The 19,782-nt window shown below is 43.5% G+C and overlaps 1 protein-coding gene across 1 annotated transcript in view; it reads right to left on the bottom strand.

The window, feature by feature from the left end:
• nsmfa (NMDA receptor synaptonuclear signaling and neuronal migration factor a) overlaps nt 1-19,782 on the bottom strand; it is a 40,002-nt gene that overhangs the window by 8,295 nt on the left and 11,925 nt on the right. Inside the window, 10 exon segments of the mRNA XM_053848986.1 lie at nt 1,315-1,394; nt 1,472-1,542; nt 2,070-2,103; nt 2,182-2,265; nt 3,369-3,499; nt 7,428-7,511; nt 8,064-8,116; nt 12,889-12,961; nt 14,457-15,335; nt 17,289-17,350. Of these exon segments, the coding sequence (XP_053704961.1) occupies nt 1,315-1,394; nt 1,472-1,542; nt 2,070-2,103; nt 2,182-2,265; nt 3,369-3,499; nt 7,428-7,511; nt 8,064-8,116; nt 12,889-12,961; nt 14,457-15,335; nt 17,289-17,350 (1,551 nt within the window).

The following is a 19,782-nucleotide window of genomic DNA, read 5'->3' as shown; positions in this document are numbered from 1 at the left end:
AAAAGTACACATGGTGACTGACACTGAAGACTGAAACCCATCTCACCAGAGTCATTGATACAAAAATAATGGTTTAACAACAATAGAAATGCACGTCATATAATAACTCGCTCATGTCTTGCTCAGTCAGCCTCCTATCTTTCTCCTTCAGAATCACCCCGTCATTGTAGCTTTCTTCTCTCCACCTCCACGGTTGCAACGCCAGGAATATTTCTGCTGTGTCACTGTCCGCCTTGCTAATCTCACTCTAGCTTTAAAGGGACACTGTGAGGTTATGGTGCTTCCAGACGTAAGCTCATCTGGATCCAAACATACGTAGTCGGCTGGAGAAGAAGAGTGAAGACCACTTTGTACAGTGTAGTGTGATTTGGAGCTTTACCTGGAAGGGCACATATTTTAAGAACAACCTTCTGAAAATCATAACAGTCACATGCGCTTTTCTTCCCTCTAAATTTTGGCACAAGAACATTCCTTTCCTTCAAAAAGTGTCTGACATCCCTCACTGCACGGTGAGCGACCAGTCATTTCACCGGAAGCCCTTGTGATAAGAAAGAATCCCTCATTTAGGATCAAGTCTGTCACACTAAAAAATAAAAATAAAAATAACCTAGCGGAGGATCACAGTTATAGTGAAAAAAAGATTCAATTTCCAGACATCTGGAATACATATTTGATTTAAACCTCTGCTTCAACTGTTGCAGTGCATTATGGGACTTGATGGCAGATTTCAAACAGTGATTTTTTTTGTTTTTGTTTTGTTATTTTATTGTTTTCTTTTTATTTACTTGAGTATTGACTCGCTTCAAGTGAGTTGTACTGGAGCAGTTATACCTTCTTGTCTGACCTGCAAACTAGTTTTTTAAAAGGTTTCATGAGTCCATAAGAACCTGATCGTAGCAAACATTCTCATACTCAAATATGTCCAAAACAAAAGCGAAATAAAACTAATGAGTTTGCCACTATAATGGTGAGGAGAATACAGCGGTACAATGTACCCACCTGGATTGCGGTGAGTTTATAAAGACCTTGTAGTGACCTGCACGAACCTGCTGCAGCACATTCTGAGAACTGAAATGTTAAACCGTTGCTGAACACTTGATTCTTGCTCCCATCTTTGCCAAGTGTTTCCAGGCCGTCTGGTAGAAGACATATGCCCGTATGAAAGAAATGATGTCTCCACTCCTGTGGTTTAGTTTTTGTCACCTGTCTAGCGTGTTCCCGCCTGTTCTGATGCAGCCGCTAGTCACTGATACAGTGCGTGACAGATGGGACTTAAACACGTAGTTTTGGAACAGATGCTGAGCTGTTACTCACTGGCTCATGTCTTCTTCCTTCTCCACTTTAGCGAATGTCGCCACTTTATTCTTCAGTAGGTAAAGATGCCCCGGGCCGCCCTGCGGTATACACACGTACACAACATGTTCAACAATTGTGACAACAGTTGTGCATTTCAAAATGTATTTACAGTCACCTGACAGAAGATGAGCATCCTCCAGAACTTGCTTCCTCTCCTGTAGGCCGTGAGCTTCTTCTCAATTTCCTCTGCAAAATTTCAATGGGTTTAAACAAAGATATACTCAAAATAATCTGAAGGTTCTGCGGGTGTCTTTGTGTAAATGGCAGGAGGTCATCAAACCTCAGTGCAGTAACAACCTTAAATGTGTTTCATCTGCGTCTCATCACCAGCTCAGCATGAGTTTGCTGTCACACTGAGATCTTCACCTGGAGATGATTTATTTTAAATCTTGGCTCACAGGGAAAGAACGCAGCTTCCCAAACACTGACACCTGGTGATATGGTAATTTCAGGAGATTACTCCTCTTACATAACATGTTTAATATTCACTGAACAAACTCTAGAGTCCTAATGCAAAAAATAAGGCGGATCATAACAGTGGAAAATATGAAGGTATATATATGTGCAAATAGTTCCCAGCCTGGAAAAAATGAAGAAAAATACATATTCAACTTGTGTCCTCTCTGTTATTGTCAAGTCAAGTGTGCCATCAGTTTGGAATGATCCTTTCGTCTGTGTCGCCAGCAACGTTTTTCACCTTCTACAGAACTCACCCAGAATGTCATCAAAAGTTGCGTGTTCGTGGTCCTGAAAAATATATTAAAAGACAAAGTAAGATAGGGATAATTCTCCCATCACTCATTTCAGTGTGAAACAGTGGCTCACGTAGAGGATGGGGATGATGGAGGGGTCATCTCTGCGGATTATTGTGGGAACGTACTCCGCCTTTGGGACTTTTGAGGAGATGAGCTGAAGGTGAAGAAGACAGCATGTGGGTAAGATAAAGACACTTCATTGGAATTTGTCACTCTATTTTCTGGCTTTCATATTTTCCATTTGAAACTGTAAATTATTCTTTTATTAAAGAGGACATAATCTGGCATTAAAGTTGATATTGGACGCCTATTGCTACATCAGTCTGTGTCTGTTTGCACAAAACACTTGATGATTTCAAATATTTATCTAGAAAAAGGTGCATAAGCTCCACCTATCGAAAACACCCGGCTATAATATACTATATCAGTGGCTCATTAGTTCTGAATGATGCTCCCGTCGATGGTTGGATACACCTCTGGTTCCTGTCTGCACCTAGCAAGTTCATGTTTTGCACGTGTGTAGAGTACAGTGTCAGAAAATGTCAGAGACAAGGCAGCCTTCTTTTCTGACAGATTAACTAAGAAATCGTGGACAACAACGAACAACTTTGTGTGTTTGTCCAACAGCCGCTGACGCTACACCGGGGGGAAATGAGGCTGAAGCCCAGCTATCTCCTCCCATTCAGAGATGATGTGGACTCCAATAGAAAAAAAAGAGGTTTGAGGGTGTGAGTATTCACCCAAAACCACGTTCTTGAAGCTGTATGTACTGGTCAATTCGGGTACCGGTTTGGAAAAAATCTCATGTCCTTGTTAGCCTAATGTCGCAGTTCAACGTTACTGTCTCTTTAAGAAGCTGCGTAATGTTGATTTCCATGTATCCATGTTGCCATATATACGTATACATTCAAGTGTTTTGTGTGTTCATCTGCAGTTATTAGTTCTGTTTGTGTGCACTACGTAACTCGGGAGTGTGGTGAGCCGTCCTGAGCAGTTCCGATAGGCGCCAGTCTGGATGTGTTAGCTATGTGTATGTAATGATATTGTGGTATTCTGTTTTGTCTTTAGAGTGGAACATCTTCATACCACTACCACTTTCAAGTTTTGTAATATTCAATAAAAAAAGATCATTTTGGCTCCATTAGACCAACAACCCCCAACACAGTATCACTAAATGGCATTTGAGTGGAGCTGAACAAACTTAGCAAAGAGCTTCCGACCGATGCCAAAATTTCTCTTTGATCCCGGATGCATTACCATAATTTTGGGAGGTATGAAGTCATCCCCTTCACAGGCCAGCCTCTCCATCTCTCTCTCCTCCTCCCAGTCCAGTGAGTCCACCAGTCCAGCCTCATCCACAGTGCTGCTGGACGTCTGCAGGTCTCCACCTGAACAGAAGGAAGGCAGACGTTCAGTGAGGGGACTGAATCCACAGGAATCCGACATGGTGGTGGTGAGACGGTGAGGGGAAGTGTGGAGGAGAGCGGAGCTGGGCCGTTGGTCATGAGAGAGTGACAGATGGTGGAAGCAGCAGAGAAGGACTGATAATTGAGTTCTGCTTATTCAGCTAACAAGGAGAGGTGTGACAGCTTAGCGGAGGGCAGCTGAGTGGGACACGCTTCACATTAGTCGCATGTTGTCACTGCTTTGCTGACTTTTACTGTCTCCGACGCCTTTTTATACAGCCAACGTTGTTTTAAAATGCAAGCCTCATCTGCTTCACATCCTTCCTCCATCTCTCTCTTCACGCCCAAGAGAGTCTTGTTCTCTCAGGGATCTTAATTCTTAAAAAGGAGCAACTAGTTTCAACGACTTGAGTCTGAAAAAACCATTTGTTTTTATGTGGCACTGAGTGTTGAAATTGTGATTTTATTTGTTGTTGTTTTCCATGTGGATTTTCTTACACAGGACGCAGTTAACCATAAAATATAACCTGGTTTGTATACCTCATTATTGTTTCTAAATGGATGTTGGCAGTGTTAATTACTTTAATAGCAGTTAAAACAGAACACGTAATAGCCTGTAAACAAGCCATAAAGAAGTCAGCTAGTTTATGTCATCTTTCATCACACTTCCAGTACTGATTCAATATTCTAATGGAAAAGTTTTTTTTTTAATTTCTCTAGTGCTTTCAGAGAAGAGACAGTTTGCGTTGCCCACTTTTCAACTACAAATGTATGCTTCATAAATGAAGTTGCTATGACTCCAACTCGAATATAAAAACTCCTTGTCTGTATTAAAAAAAAGCTCACGTGTTTCTCTCTGTCCCATTTCACATGGCTTTACAGCAGCTTTTCCAAGACCGGGCACAAATCCTGAAGCCTTAACAATGGAAGGTTTCACAGTCTCTGGCTAAAAAACACTAAGTGTGCAACAGATAAAAGGAGAAGACGGATGGAGAACACAACCTTCCACTCAGCAGAGAGAGAGAGAGAGAGAGAGAGGACAGGCAGGCGTCAGACTGTCAGCAACATTTCATTTATGTTTGAAACACGATGTGAATGTGGGGGAGACGCAAAACCATACTGAAACACAGACCAACCTGTTGGAAACAGCTCGCACACACGCTCAGACAGCCTTTCATTAACAGTCAGGGCAGACACGCTGTAATTTTAACAACATACTCAGAGAACGAGAAGGAGGCAGAGAGAGAGAGAGAGAAGCACAGAGTTGAAGGAGACCACGGTCAGAGGGAGACACACTGACGGCCAGAGTCGACAGCTTTTGGACTTGTGCTAGTCCCTTAACATTTATTACCTAGTGTGACGGTGATTCCCCCAGCCTCCCCAAGTCGCAACAAATAGATCCATCAAAAACCTTTTTACAAAACGTACACAAATGATATTTATTCTGAGTCTGACTTGTCGTGAGTATAAGGAGGGGGAGGAGAAGGTGGAGGGTAGTGGTCAGAAGAAGCAAGCCAGAATGCACGTGTTTGAATGAGAGAGAAGCAAGAAGAGGAGTGGAGGTGCAGAGGCATTATTGGGGGTCAGTTAGTGGGTCGTATTCAAGGGCGGTGGAGAAGAGAGTGCAGGCGGGTTTGGGGGGGACCACTGCACAGTAGCAGCTGGAGTGACAGGGAAACTCTACAGGACAGAAGTGAGACCTCCAATGCTGTATGGGTTAGAGACAGTAGCTCTGACCCGTACAGAAGTGAGAGAGCTGAAAATGCTCAGGTGACAAAAGAGGACAAAATGAGAAGCAGGTATATCAGACGGTCACCACCGCACGGACAGTGGACAGATGAAGAATGGGGTACAAGAAATGGGGGAACCAGGAAACGATTCAGAGATGTGACAGAGGAAGACATGAAGAGGTGTGTGACCAAGGAGCACTTGCTTTGATTGACAGGTATTTTCACTATGTCTCATCCTCCTCTTAATAATGAATTCATACGGTGATATTATTATTTAAGATTTAAATTTAGAATATCTAAGACAATATTTAATCTCTGATTCAGATGACAGACAGACGGATGAGGAGCAACTAAAGAACAGTGCCTATAACTTCTGCCCCCTTCCTTTGTTTTCGCTGAAGACAACTTTAGTAGCGCTTGGAGTGTCTTTTTTGTTTTTGACTTTCAGTGCTGCTTTTCTCTTCTGGCTTCCTCTTGTGTCTGTCTCCTTTGTGTTCAGTTGCTCCTGATCTTTGAAGTCTTCCCACTTCTCTAGCTTCCCCAGAGCAGTCCTCGCATCAGACATTTTGACTCTGGTTACTGGAGTGTATGTTTCTCTCAGTGTGCTTTGTCTATGTGGCTGGTGAGAGGTCCTTCCTTCTTCTCTGCTCCTCCTCATCAAGACTTAGATCAAACAGTCTTTGTAGATGTTCAGGCTGCAGACCATTTCTGGCTCTAAACATGACAACTGTGTTTGTCTCTCAAGAAGCTCATGACAAATAAACTACTATATGTCATGGCTCCGCTTTTATTTTGTCACATGACAAAATAAAAGCGGAGGTACACTGTCATTACAATACCAAAATGAAAATTGGTGCTACAGCAATAATACACAAGGGAAATACAGTTGTTGCACTCCTGCAAAACCAGATCATTAGTTTGCCTTTTCACTGAATTGTTGACCAGCTGTTACTGGTCCACCACAAAAGAACAGTGATTCATAGAATCGACTTTGCTCTGCATATAATCTGGTTGAATTTCATGGTCACTAAGAATCCCATAATGCAGTTCAACCACTGAAAGTTTTACGAATACTGTGTTTTTTGTTTTGAATTGTTTTGTGTTTTTTGATTGAGTTTGACACCTCTGCCAGTGAGAAATGAATTGATCTTTTAAATACACCACTGTTTTGGTCTTGACACGAGGTGTAGGGTTTCCTCTCCTCTTCTGACTCGACTCGCTCTCAAAACTGGACCTTGTTCATCTGTCAGGCAGAGCTCAGCTCTCATCTCTGTCTAAAGCACCATTGAGTGCAAATTAATGATCCCGCTACTGTAGTGAGTGGACATGAAGCAAATTCAAAGTGTCATCAATCTGCCTGTCAGGCTGGGAGGAGACATGGAGGTCATGAGTAATTCATGATAATCTTGAAGATGCTTTTGTTCTGCATCAGGTTAAGTCCAGGATCATATGTTGCAGATGTGAGTTGACTTGCGTTTGTGACTCTGAGCATCAGGAATCTAACTAGATATTCATATATCCATAGCCAGCTGTGTTCTGCTGACATCGTACATTTTCCAACAATATTTTTGTTTTTGTCGGATACATTATCTCTTCTCTTGAAGGCTATTCACAGCATCACACCAGCCTCACCAGCACGTGTAGAGATTAAAGCTTGAGATGCAATTTCAACTGAACATTTGAGATGAAACATTCTATATTCATATAACACACCGCTGCCTCCTTCCCCTCTACAGTACCCACCCCCCCGACTTAATCTCTGCCTTCCCTCCTCACTACCGTCATCTCTTCCTTCCTTTCTGCCTCCACCTATCTCTTGCTTCCTCTCTACCTGGACCATACCTCTACCATCTCTTACTCTTTGTCTACCTGTACATTTTCTATCTCCCCTCCTAACTTTCATTCGCCAAGTCTACATCTGTCCTGCCTATGTCCTTTTGTCTCTCCAACTCACCATTTTGCACACTCATCTCTGACTCGATTCTCCATCATCTTAGTTCTATCCTACCTCTTCTCTTTTCATTCCTCCTTCTTACCTTCCTTTTTTCCATAATCTCTATCCTATCATCGCTCCATTCCTCTCTATTCCTTCTATGCTCCTCTTCCCCACGTCGGTCTCCTTGTGTGTCGCACGTATGTATGTAGGTGTGTGTGTTCACACATCTGGTCTGTACACTCACTGGCTTCGTGAGCAGGGTCAGTCTGGACTGGGGTGGGGTCACTCCAGGAACGGCTGAAACTCTTGGATCTACGTTCAGCGAATGCTAGCAGAGGCGGGAAGAGATTGTCACACACACACACCCCCACACACCAATAAGCCAGAAACTACTTTCCCTGCACACACACACACTCATTCCACATAAAGCTAGATAAGCAAGAAATGTAGTGCAATGTCTGTCACTTTCAGCACAAACAAAGAAATGCGACAATGCACAAGAGGACCAAAACAGATTTTAACTCATTGTTCAAAAATGTCAAGAGTGCAGACTGCCACTGCCAAACGTAGTCAACATTTGCTCTGTGTCTCACAACTGTATCTGTGCGCCACAAGACTAGTTACAACAAGGTGAAACACACATGTGACACACAACTGTCATCATCCATTGTATCAAGCATGTGAGCCACAGTGAGACTTAACTCACACCTTCATCACACATGCACTGCCGCTAATCTGCTCCTAACTTCTCCGGACCTCGCTTCCACATACAGCGACACACATGCAGGAACGCGTACAAGCCCCCAAATACGTGGATGGTGGCGAAGTGATGGGCTCAATTTGAGCAAACATTTCCATCAAACACTTAAATGTGACTCACTTTGCGCTTTCATCCTCCTGCTGCCCACCATCCGAAGATGCTTCCGGAAGTTCCTGTGGGCAGAGGAATCAAATCGGAGGAGGGACGACACAGGCGCGCAGAAGGAAAGAGAGTGGGCAGGAAACAACAAAGAAACAGAAGAAAACAAGAGAGAAGCACAGAGCATTTAGTGTCACGTACATAATGAAAGTACACATCTGTGCTCAGATAACAACACTGTAATTACACAGCAATTTATGTATTAACTAGCATCCATCATATTATCCATGTTTGTGTCCATCTAGCAGAGAATATTATTTTTTCAAATAATAGAGAACAGAGCTTATGGGAACAGTGATAGTCTCAATATGCAAATAAATAAGATTATCAACTGCCGCGCAACAGTCAGGAGATTTTGAGGTGCAATTTGCGTGTGTAAAATCCTTTTCCTCCAAGACCACAGACACTTGGAAAACATGGCATGACTCCAATATAATATTTCAGTCATTGAATCATTGAGTATCTCCACCTGGTCCATTACACCTGCATGCAAATAAAAACAAAACTGACTGACATCATCTTGGCAAGATGCTAGTTGCTGCATTTCACATGTAGTGTTAGTGTAACGGCGAAACTACAACTCATCTTGTAGACAACACACAGTTGACAGTTCCGAAAGGTGTGGCATTTTTGTGCACGTTGAACGCAAAACCAGCAATCCAGCTGATGTCTGTGAGGCTTCCTGCTGCGAAATCTGGCTGCATAGGGAGACATTTTGAATGGCTTTCCATAGTAGTGACAGTTAAATAAAAAAAAATCCAAAGTGCAATATTAGCAAAAAGGGCAGTGAGGCAAGTATCTATCCAAATTTCTGGTTATGAGACTGTAAAACTGAATAATAGGAAGACATCAATAGGGCAGCAGGACTTCAAGTTTACACCTGAAGGGATATGAACCTATATAATTGTAGCTTAACTACACAGTTACACAATGAAACCCTCATAAATTCTAAATACGGCTGTTAGCGTCAGTCTTTCTAGAGTGGAACTGTGTGACAACGTTGACACAATGTCCTCTGCAGCGACCCAGATTTGCGTCGCATCATTTTCTACTGCTTAATGTCAGTGGAGCAGCATGTTTCCAGTCAACACTAATGACAAATGAGCTCCACCTCAAGCGTTTGTGTGTCAACATGATGAAACACCCAGGATGAGTGAAGGTGAATATTAGGAGCAGAGTCTTGTGCCACTTGTCCTGAATGAACCCTCTCAGCAAATTGATTAAAAAACATAAACGCAGCTCACACTGGTTTAGCGACAGATCTAATTAACAAAAGCAGCTATTTCTCTTTTTATTTTCAGCTATAGCAGTGTGACGCTATTGTTCCACTCGTGCGTCAAGCACAGCTGCATGCAGAGAAAGAAGGACAGCTAATAAGATTTACAGAAAAGAAACACCTCCAGAGAGAGCATGTGATACTAGCTACTGCTGCGTATAAATTATTCTGCCATCTTTTAAAAATAAAAACGATTTAAATGGAAGAAGGAAAAGCATTTCCCTGAGAAAAAGTTTCCGCTGCTAACACGTCGCTGAAGTTTAGTGGCAAACAAACTAGCAATGACACTGCAGATGGATGACACCAAGATGTCAAAGGAGCTGAGATGTACTGGCTGGTGTCAGAGTCACCATCTGCCCCTGTGTGACGGAGCATCTGGGTTCGACCGGCAACCATGTTAGTCGTTGTTGGGCGTTGAGTGTAAAGTAATGATAAACTCTGTTCTAATGCAGTGCCGTGTCCGAGTACCGTGTCTGACTTGGTTCTGTTTCTTGTAGCGTTGAACAGTTTTGTCAGACTTTTAGTTGCCGCTCAACAGTGGCAACCTTTTTCTGCGGTAGGGAAAAGTTTCAAGTGTATTTTCGTGTCATCCTGTAGGAGTTAGTCAGAGGAAGTTAAACCTGGTCGACAATCTGAGCGACTCAGCTCCAACTTATTTCTCAGAATATTTATTTTCCAATTGCTATATTCATGATTTCTGACCCCAGTTTTTCATGTTCCATCCAAGTGTGAGCTCCTAAATCATCGTCCTTCTAACGTATGGCATCATCCTTGTAAGTTCGCTCCGTACATCCCGAGCTTTTACCATCTGAACATGAAGCCTCCATGGTGGGTCACCAGTAAACAGATCCCACTGGGTTCCATTGACACGTCTCGCCACGCTCGCACCTCCAGGTGCTGCTCTCCGACGCTCTGGCTGTGCCAGATTAGTCTCAGCGGTAAACAAACAGAGGAGAGCAGCCTTCGAGCAGAGGCCGACCACTTCGTACCTCTGCTTGACTTCTGCTGAATCTTCCACCCTCTCTCTCCTTTTTCTCCGCACAAATCCCCGGAAAGCCCTGCCAGGACGTGGCACAGTATTAAAAGGCTGAGAGAGGGAGAATGCTGGCGTAGCGAGGGATGGCACAAAGCAGGGGGCGGATGCCAGAGCTTTCGAGCTGCAGGGTTTATTTTTGCAATGAGGGAGACACTGTGGAGACAGCGGCCTCCACTGAATGTCAATATAACAGAAGCTCTAACTGTTTGCTCTGTGTTAAACAAACATGTCTTTGCTTTTTTTTGTCATTTACAGTATATCTGTCACTCCTATTGAATGCAAATGAGGTTTCTGCAATGGATCCTACAAGCTCAGTGTGCTTCACTAGGATCTTTCACCGGGCTGCAAAAACCACAGCTATACAAGTCAACTGGGGACTGACTTTTGTTTACCGGAAAATAGAATAAACAGGAACAAAATCCCCACACTTTCATCCACTCACTTCATCCAAACATTCCCTACATGACAGGGTAGAAGAGAGGAGGGAGGCACATTTGGTAGCTCAAAGGCAGGACATGCAGACAGTCAAAGACCTGTCTTTCCATAATGATCCAAGCCCAAGCTGGTTCCACTAGACTTTAAAGGTAAAGTGGTTTTCTGTCGTGATTTTCTGTTCCATGACATGAAACGCATATTAAACACCGCTGACCTTACAATGAGTCTCTGAATTCCGATTGAAAAAGAAAATAAATGAAAAGAACAGAATGAATAGAAACAACGAAAGCAAAAACTCAACCTGACAAGTTCCACCTCATCTCTTTGTCCTTCATTGACGGCTGCACAAGAGTGATCCTGAGGAGGTCACAAGGCTTCCACAAAACAAAACAAAACAATACTAAACCGACTGGATAATCTGGGAGTTTTGGAGTCATAGAATCTCAATGCTACAGATGTTCTGAAGCGATGCAGTCCACCATGAGCAGCTTGTACGTAAAGCTTGGTTGCAACAGCAGATGCTTTCAATAAACCCTGTTCATTGGATTTGAGCAAGCAGACAGTTATTTTGTTAAATACAGCAGTGTGCAAACAAAGGTGACATATAGGGTTAGTTTACAGCAACAAGATTAGTATAAGGAGTCAGTTTAGTGACGTTGCAGTTGTACTACTGAACACTCACAGAGCCAATTACCATAGCTTATAAAGTGAGATTGACAGTGGTCAGCAAAATCAGATAGGCGGCAAGAGCATTTAAGAGGTTGGCCAGAGTCTTCTGTAGCTCATTTGTTTGGACTATGTTGTATGTTTCGTCTTCCAGTATTCTCATCTGTACATTCCTTGTGTTCTCTTTGTGCATTTGTTCAGTCCACAAATGAAGGCTCACAACACCTGAAGATGCAGTGTTTGCACAAGTGAATAGAAAATGTATGCAAAAGCAAAGTACTCACGATATTCTGGTTTGATGTCCCAGGAGGAATTAGCATGCAGGAAGAGGAGAGGAGGAAACACATTTTTAGCACCGGTGAGCTAAAACACAGTGGAAGAGCTAGAGGAATAACAATGTTGGACCTGTTGTGTTTGTGTTTGTGTTCTGCTTTTCGATCTCATGCCACCAACGCAGACCACAACTGACTCCACAGCTAACTTTACTGTCATTAATATTCTCAATATGTTCTCTAGTGCTGCTGCCAACAGAGTTGACATTGGTTTGGTGCCAGATATGCACTACACTGACGCACTGACTCACTTAATGTTGGAAGTACTATTTAGTCTTTCCACTTGAGCGACTTGTCTGGGTGACTTGTTTCAGAGCAAAACTGATTGATTGATGGGTACTTTTTTTTTAAGATGGGCAGTTGTTCTCACACTCCAGTTGAGATGCAGCGAACAACCCACCTTCACCCCAGCTCCTGGTGTGTCAACACTATTTGAAATCTTACTCAACTTGACCATTTCCTGCAGCTGTTCCTTCCTACTAAAACACAGTGCCCATTCGTAATGTGGTGCACTCCTGATCGCAACAGGAATAATCTATGGACAAAATACCGTTTTGACTTCCGAGCAACACCAGTGGCAAGGGACCTTTTATCAACCATTCATTCATCTTTTGTTTTTCTGGTGAAAGAGGAGGAGAACCTGGGATTGATGGCAGTCCATCTCTTACAGCCACAGTCATTGAGGCAATGGAGCTCTCTATGTTAAACAAATTGTGATGTTTTTTTTTTCCATTCTATAGGGAACTACTTTGTGGTCACTGAACGCACCGTCAAATGCTGTTTACCCTGCGTCATCCGTTTCACTGTACAATAACAGGAATTGATGATATTTTCCCTGTGATTGATCACTCTCCATGAGCAGCCTTTGAGGAACTGAACGCAGACTCTCATCAGCTGTGAAATGAAAATCAATAGCTCCCTGCGACTGGGGCCATCCATCTGAAAACTGTTGCTCATGTAAAGCAGGAATAAACAACTAATAGTCAACAACATGCCATAACAGCCGCACGCCACATTATGGTGGTGCGTGCGAGGGTCGACACTCACGCTTGCATGGTCGTCGTGGCAGTTTGAAAGCTGAACATATTTTCTTTTGGGAACCAGTTAGTGTCGTCTGCAGATGGAGAGAGACAGACAAAAATATGATTTCGACAGGCGCAAAATACATTACCATCCCGTCTCGGAAAGTGTGTTTGAAATATGAGAGCACCAAACCAGCGACAGCACTTGACAGTCCACCACTCCACAGATGGAGAGAGGGAGACACACAGGAAGAGAGAGCAGAGAGGTGAGACAGTGAGACGAGTCGTAAATGCAGACCACCACGTGACATTCAACATCAAACCCCAAACCCTCCTCCCCCCACCCACTTCCACCCCGGGCTTAAAATAAACTTTAGGCTTTAATTTATTGGCTAAAAAATAAATGAATAAAAAGGCAAATAAACACTAAGGAACAATGGAGTTGCAGGGATGTTTAATGCGGCTGATTTATTTCAGTTATTGACGGAATCACAAGATTTTATTATTATGATTTTACTGTTTAAAATTATTTCAGGTTCAGACTGCGTTCTAGTATTTTGCAATTGGTCCACGTCTTTATCCAACAGGCTTGTTATCTTGCTCCGTAAATACGGCTCAGTAAGAGTCAGAAAGGAGCAATGAAACAATACCTGAACAAATGGATTATCTGTTGAAGGCTCAATGAACCCCACCATTCAAGCTAGCTGCATCTGAACTCTTGTGAGATCATCAGAATGGAGGAATAAAGCCTCCATCTGGCGCCGAGTCGACTCAGTGCCACCGTTACCTTTTTTTTTTTTCTTCTGTCAGACGCATGAGCACGCCACAGATAAAGCCGCTGGAAACACAACAACCAAAACCCATTGGTGCGATCAGTTGCGCCAAACGTTCAGAGATCCTGTCCACGAATCCACGGGAGTGGCATTTAAAGGTCACAAAAAGATACTATTTAACTCGATATCCTACAGTTTGCACAACTGAAGTTCTTGTGAACAGAGACTATTAATGCCAAGAATTAATCCGGAAACTTCCAAATAATTGATTATTGAAGATGGATTTTGGAGAAGATGTCGGAAAGCGGTCCTAAACCACATTGGTGGTGAGTGAATTTGTGTATTTTAGCCACAGAAGAGTTTCATGCTAAAACCGGCCTCAACATATCAAAGGGGAGTTTGATATTGCATACAGTTTGGACTCCAACACCCTGTAAAAGGAGGGAGACTAGACTCAATAGAGAGTACAGTAATTTCCTTCAGGCCGCCGTGAGCTGTGGCCCCTTGCGTGGCTCTCCTGAGGGACCCTGAGTTGTTTCACTAGAGACGAAAAGCGAGAACTTTTGTTTTGTGTCAATGTGTCTTACATGGTTTTGTTCAACATCATCTAATTTAAAATAACTTGAAACCAATCAGAATAACGTGTGACATTTCATAACAATATTTTGTCAAATGTTTTGAAATGTCACTGTTTCATTTCCGGTCTCAAAAGAGGCCCCCTGCTGTAAAGGTGCCCTGATCGGGCCTCTACCCCCTTCAGAGCCCAGACGGATTTCATGGCCTCTCCCTTTCTGTGTGTCCTCTACCCTCTCACCTCTCTCCAGCCCAGTCATCCGGTCCACACTCCACATCCTCTCTAGGCGTCGGTGCTGCTTGCCTGGCTCTCGTGAAGCGCTCTCCAGATCCAGGGAGCCCTGACTCCGAGACGGAGCGCCGCCGCAGGATTCGCACGTCAACCCACTGCACTCAGCCTCCCCTTTCCCCCCGTCGGCCCAGCTGCGGATGTTGTGGGCACTGACGGAGGTCTGCAGGGGCGGTTGGGATAGGTGATGGTGGTGGTGGTGTGATGCATGATGGGAGTGGGACGCTGTCAGGCTTGGTGGTTGCTGGCTACTGCTCGCTCCTCCGCTCGTATCGCTGCTTGAGAGCCCCAAGTGGTGATGGTGGTTACTGTGGTGATAGTTGCCGTGGTGGTGGCTGCTAGCGACGCTGCTGCTGGTGCCACGCGCACCACTGCCATGATGGTACTGGGTGGGAGACGATGAGGTGGATGAAGGACTTGTGGAGGGCTTGATGAAATTTGAGGGACCTCTGGATCCCAGCCCTCCACTTGCAGACTTCTCCTTCAAGACGTCCAGTTCGAGGCTCTCCTTGCTCCCCCGACTGGCACTCATCAGCATACCGTGCTGGGAGGTAATGGTGTACACACGGGCGGGCTGCAGTGTGCACTCCACACTCTTCTGCTCGTCCTCTTCAGCTGAGAAACTGCGCTCCAGAGATAGGCCTTTGCTGGAAACAGTGATGGACGGGGGAGGTGGTTGCTGTAAGCCCAGCGAGGAGCTGACTAGGCTTGGAGCAGGGTTTTCCTCCACGCTCTTGGTGAACAGATGGAGATGGTTGTTGTTTTCTTGGCCAATAGTATCACTTGGTGACTCTGGATCAGGCCCCACCAAGGTTTCACAAAGAAGATGACCTGGAATTAGAGAAGCATTTATTAATGACAAGGGCTGCACCAATCAATCACCCGGGCCGATTTATCGGCTCAGATATGGACATTTGGCCAACCAAATGGCAGATACTCTAAGATGATTTATTTATTTATTGCAGAGTAGCTCTGCAGCACGTCGCAATACTTTGCCTTCGGAAAATGATAGACCATTTACAACACAACGTGTGCAACCACCGACTCAGGCGCAGCATTAAAATAAGGCACATGGGCCTCAAATCACCTGCTGAATTTGAGTGCTAACTGGAGCTAACTGCAGGCGAAACCAACGGCGTATGGAGTTTCTTGTTTTGGACAAGCAGCAAAGTTGTGTTGTTGAAGTCTGGAAGTGTACTATAAGTAGCTATTTCCATACCTGGACCCCAGATACTCATTCCCTGGACATTTAGTCGATGCAAAGAAGAGCAGTCAGTCAGGGTACTGGGCAACATTCAGCTATAAGTGAAGTTCACATTGTAGGTTTGATCTCTTCATTGTTTATTGAAAAGGGAATCAAAATATTTATTTTATATTAGCCACTTTGCCTTTTAATTGTTTGTTATTAATGAGCTTTAACAGTTGGAATGTTTTCTGTACTGTGTTGTTCTGTATTATTGTTATTTAGTTGGTTCATGTAATTGATTAAAAAAAGTGATTTTGTTCGGGAGAAAAAAAGGCAACAATTGGTATTGGCCTGTTGGGACTTTCAAAAAAATCGGCAATCGGTATCCGTCAATAAAATGGTGATCGGTGATGCAATATTTTGTTAGTGAGCCAGAATGGTAAGCGCCACATAGAGGTGGAAATGAAATTTAGTTTCTTTTTCAGACGTCAACCCTTAAATAGAAGGATTTGGGAAACGTAGCAAACAGACATCAAGCCATCATTCTGTGAAGGAGAATAATCAGAATAAACTTCTTCTTGCCTTACCCACCGCTGCTTTTGGTTATTCTCATTGTATATACCTGCCAAAGACACAACACTGTGACTCGAAAACGTGTGGCAACATGAGGCTCCTGTGAAAGTAAGAAACTCATCATATGGAAATGTTTCTGGGCTACAGGCGCAGGTTTGAGCAAGTTTCTTTCTCCATCCATCCATCCATCCATTTGTCCATTAGTGGATTGCAGGGGCAGCAGTTTCAACACTGAACCCCAAATGTCCTTCTTGTGAGAAGCATCTGATGTGACTAGGGGATCCGAGACGCTCGCAGGCCTGTGAAGAGATATAGTCCTTCCACCTGCTTCTGGATCGACCCCTCGGCCTCCTCCCAGCTGGGCGTGCCTGAAACACCTCCAGAGGGAGGCGTCCAGGGGCATCCTCATCATATGCCTGACCCACCTTCACCTGGCTCCTTTAAACACAGAGAAGCAGCGGCTCTACTCCGAGTCTCTCTCAAGTGACAGAACTCCTCAACCCATACCTAATGGAGACTATAGTGAACTCCTTATGATATCGATTGAGGACTTCTGTCACTTGGGAGACACTCGGAATAGAACAGCTGCTTCTCCGCTGAGTGTTAATGGTGCTCTTTTTCACTTTGTATGTGTTGTAATACTGGCTTCTATTCTGTCTTTTCGCAAATAAGAATAAAACAAAATACTAGTGAACAGGAATCCAGTATATAATGTGGCCCCTTTGAAAATATAATTGCAGACTGTTGTTGTTTCAAATGGTTAACAATAGTGCACATCTATTGGATAGGTGGCGAGCAACTTAAGGCAGCGTAGGCATGGAGACTCCAAAGTAAAAACAAAGACACTACGAAGAAGAACAAGTCCTCAGACAGGAAGAAAAATGAGAAATGAACGTGAGCATGTTTGCTGTCTACAGCAGTTCTATGTGAAAGATGTGACACATGCGGATGACAGCAGCTCAGCGCAGGGACAGGGATGAACAAACAGCAGCAGGAGAAAATGTGGAGATGGTTGGGATGCTGACCTGATCCTTTTCGGTTTTCAGGGTGTGTATGGGACAGGTACTCTCCAAATGCTCGAGCTGCTCTGTGGGACACACATGACACACACAAAGACATTAATTCATGGAGAACGATGAGGAGACAGGAGACAAAGGGGAGAGGGAATTGTAAATGATGGACCCAAACTGCGTTTTTGTCAGCCACACAGCTGTTTTATCTCCGTACTTTAGGCTCAGAGTCAAAAGAAAGGGCTTTGTAGATTGAATAAATGATTACTTGAGAGAACATCATTTTTCAGTGTGACCTTAGACTGTGTTGGTGAATGTCACTGCAGGCTGCACAACACAGATGTTCGTTTTTTGCTCCACACTGAGGGGAATGAGCACAGCAAACGTAACACAGTAAGTGACGATAGGAACTCAGCCACTACATCACTGCGTCTGCTGCATAGCTTCACCGAGCCCTTTACTCACTTGCAGAAATAGACACAGAAAGCTCTGCAGGCAGCCGTTCACAGCTTTAACTCAATATCATAAAGAGCTTTTAATGCAACAGCCGCAGGTAAGACGGTTAAATGACTCTGTGAGCGGCAAAAAAAAGCGGGATATAAAGACAGACCCCATTCCCGGCCAGTGCTCTAAGAGAGGGAATGTACCACAGCAGTAATTATTAGGGACAACTATTCATTACACTGCTGCACAATAGGAGGAAAGGGTGGAGGAAATGAGAAATGCAAGTCATTTAAATGGAGTCTGCAGTTAATATTTTTCCCTTAACTAATCTTTGTGAGACTGGGCTTCTGTAATTTGGTTTCAATGCCTTGTCATTTACATACAAACAGGGTTGTTTCTGAAGACCAGCCTGGTTCTTGCAGTGTCAATAAAACAACCATTTGAATATACGATATATAACAACTGAAACATCGGAGGAATCTGTCGATGTGATGAGGAGGGGCGGAAGGATTACCGCTACAAATGGCGCTAGTTATTTTTGATATTTCTGAATTGGCATGATGTAAAAATGAAAAGTATTTTAATATCAACAACACCTACGTTCAGGTCCCATGACGTATTACAGAAACGGGGTCCCAGCTAGATCTACCGCCTTGCTTCTACTGTGCAAATAAACTATGCTAATAGGCTGCTACTGAAGAGCTATGTTTACTTCAGGTGTCGTCCAGTACATACATCTCTTCCATCTCAATCTGAGCCTATAAATGTCACCAACAATCCTTACTCACTTGTTGCTTAGATACGAGTGTGCTACATCTTAAATCATGCAGCCACTCCCTCAGAAAAATTATCTATTTTTAAAGATGAATTCTCTGGGGATCAAACATATTTAAACAAAGTGGAAACATTAAAACAAACGGATAGCACACGTCACAGAAAAATCCCCAAAGAAGCATCATAAGTGAAGTCAACTCAACTTGCGCACTCAAGTTGTGCATTCATATGAAGAGACGGACACTCGGGCAGTACGTCTTCAGTGGTTTCATGATTCATTACAATTACCCTGCCTCGGATTCTATCCATTTCAATATCATGATTCACTACAACAGTTCACAACCAGAAGTCTTACGTAACATTGCATCAATGAGACAAGCACGTTTCTACTGTTATTGCTTATGCTAGCTTTGCTTTAATTGCATGGTATAGCACTTTCTGTGAAGCGTGTTCCGCGGCTCCCATGTCTTTACAGCTGGCAAAACTCGAGCTGTTACCACGACGCAAACAGGCTTTCTCGAGCGCAGAGTCATTTTTAAGAATAATAACGGAACTATCGTTGTTTAGGCTAGTTTAGTTGTGCCAGCAGTAGTTGCTAGTGTTAGCATCTCTGGCTGGAAACAGATGACATGGTTTCTTAGATTAGCTGTCTATTTTCACATGACATGTTTTACATACAATATGTCAACTTCTCGTATAGAAACAATGCAAGTTGTTCGTTATTTTCTTACATTTCACACCCGTCCTGTGCTGTTAGAAAACTTTGGGGTTCATGTTGTCCAGTGAAAGCGCTGACACATCAACACAGACCGCAAATACGGTGGAGGATTCCTATATACAGAGGAATCTGTGGGCGCCACCTTCTCCCTGGCAGTTCTGCCAATTATTCAAGCCGCTTTGACACATCAGGAAAGACACACACACACACACACACACACAGACAGACAGGGCAGTTTATTTTTACATTTATCTAAGCTTTTATCCGCCCCACTCTCTGACATGGACTCTTATTTAAACCTGACCTTGTACTTTTTCCTCACGCAAACAGGAATCCTCGGCTGTGAACAAAATGCTTCACACGATGAATCATCTGAGCGAGAAAAGACAAACGGTTGCTTCAAGTACATCCGCGCAACAAGAACCAAAGTGAAGTGAATCATTTTCTTTAAACGAAAAGAGCAGTTTATGTGTATGCAACTTGGAAAACTAAAAGGGTTCAATTGGTCTGACATTCAAATATGACATCATAGTAGACCAAGTAATGATAAGACTAAATAAAAAGACTTTGTCC

Source organism: Synchiropus splendidus, chromosome 1 (genome assembly GCF_027744825.2).
Source record: "Synchiropus splendidus isolate RoL2022-P1 chromosome 1, RoL_Sspl_1.0, whole genome shotgun sequence".
Taxonomy (NCBI): domain Eukaryota; kingdom Metazoa; phylum Chordata; class Actinopteri; order Syngnathiformes; family Callionymidae; genus Synchiropus; species Synchiropus splendidus.
This window is presented reverse-complemented; position numbering and strand designations above follow the sequence as displayed.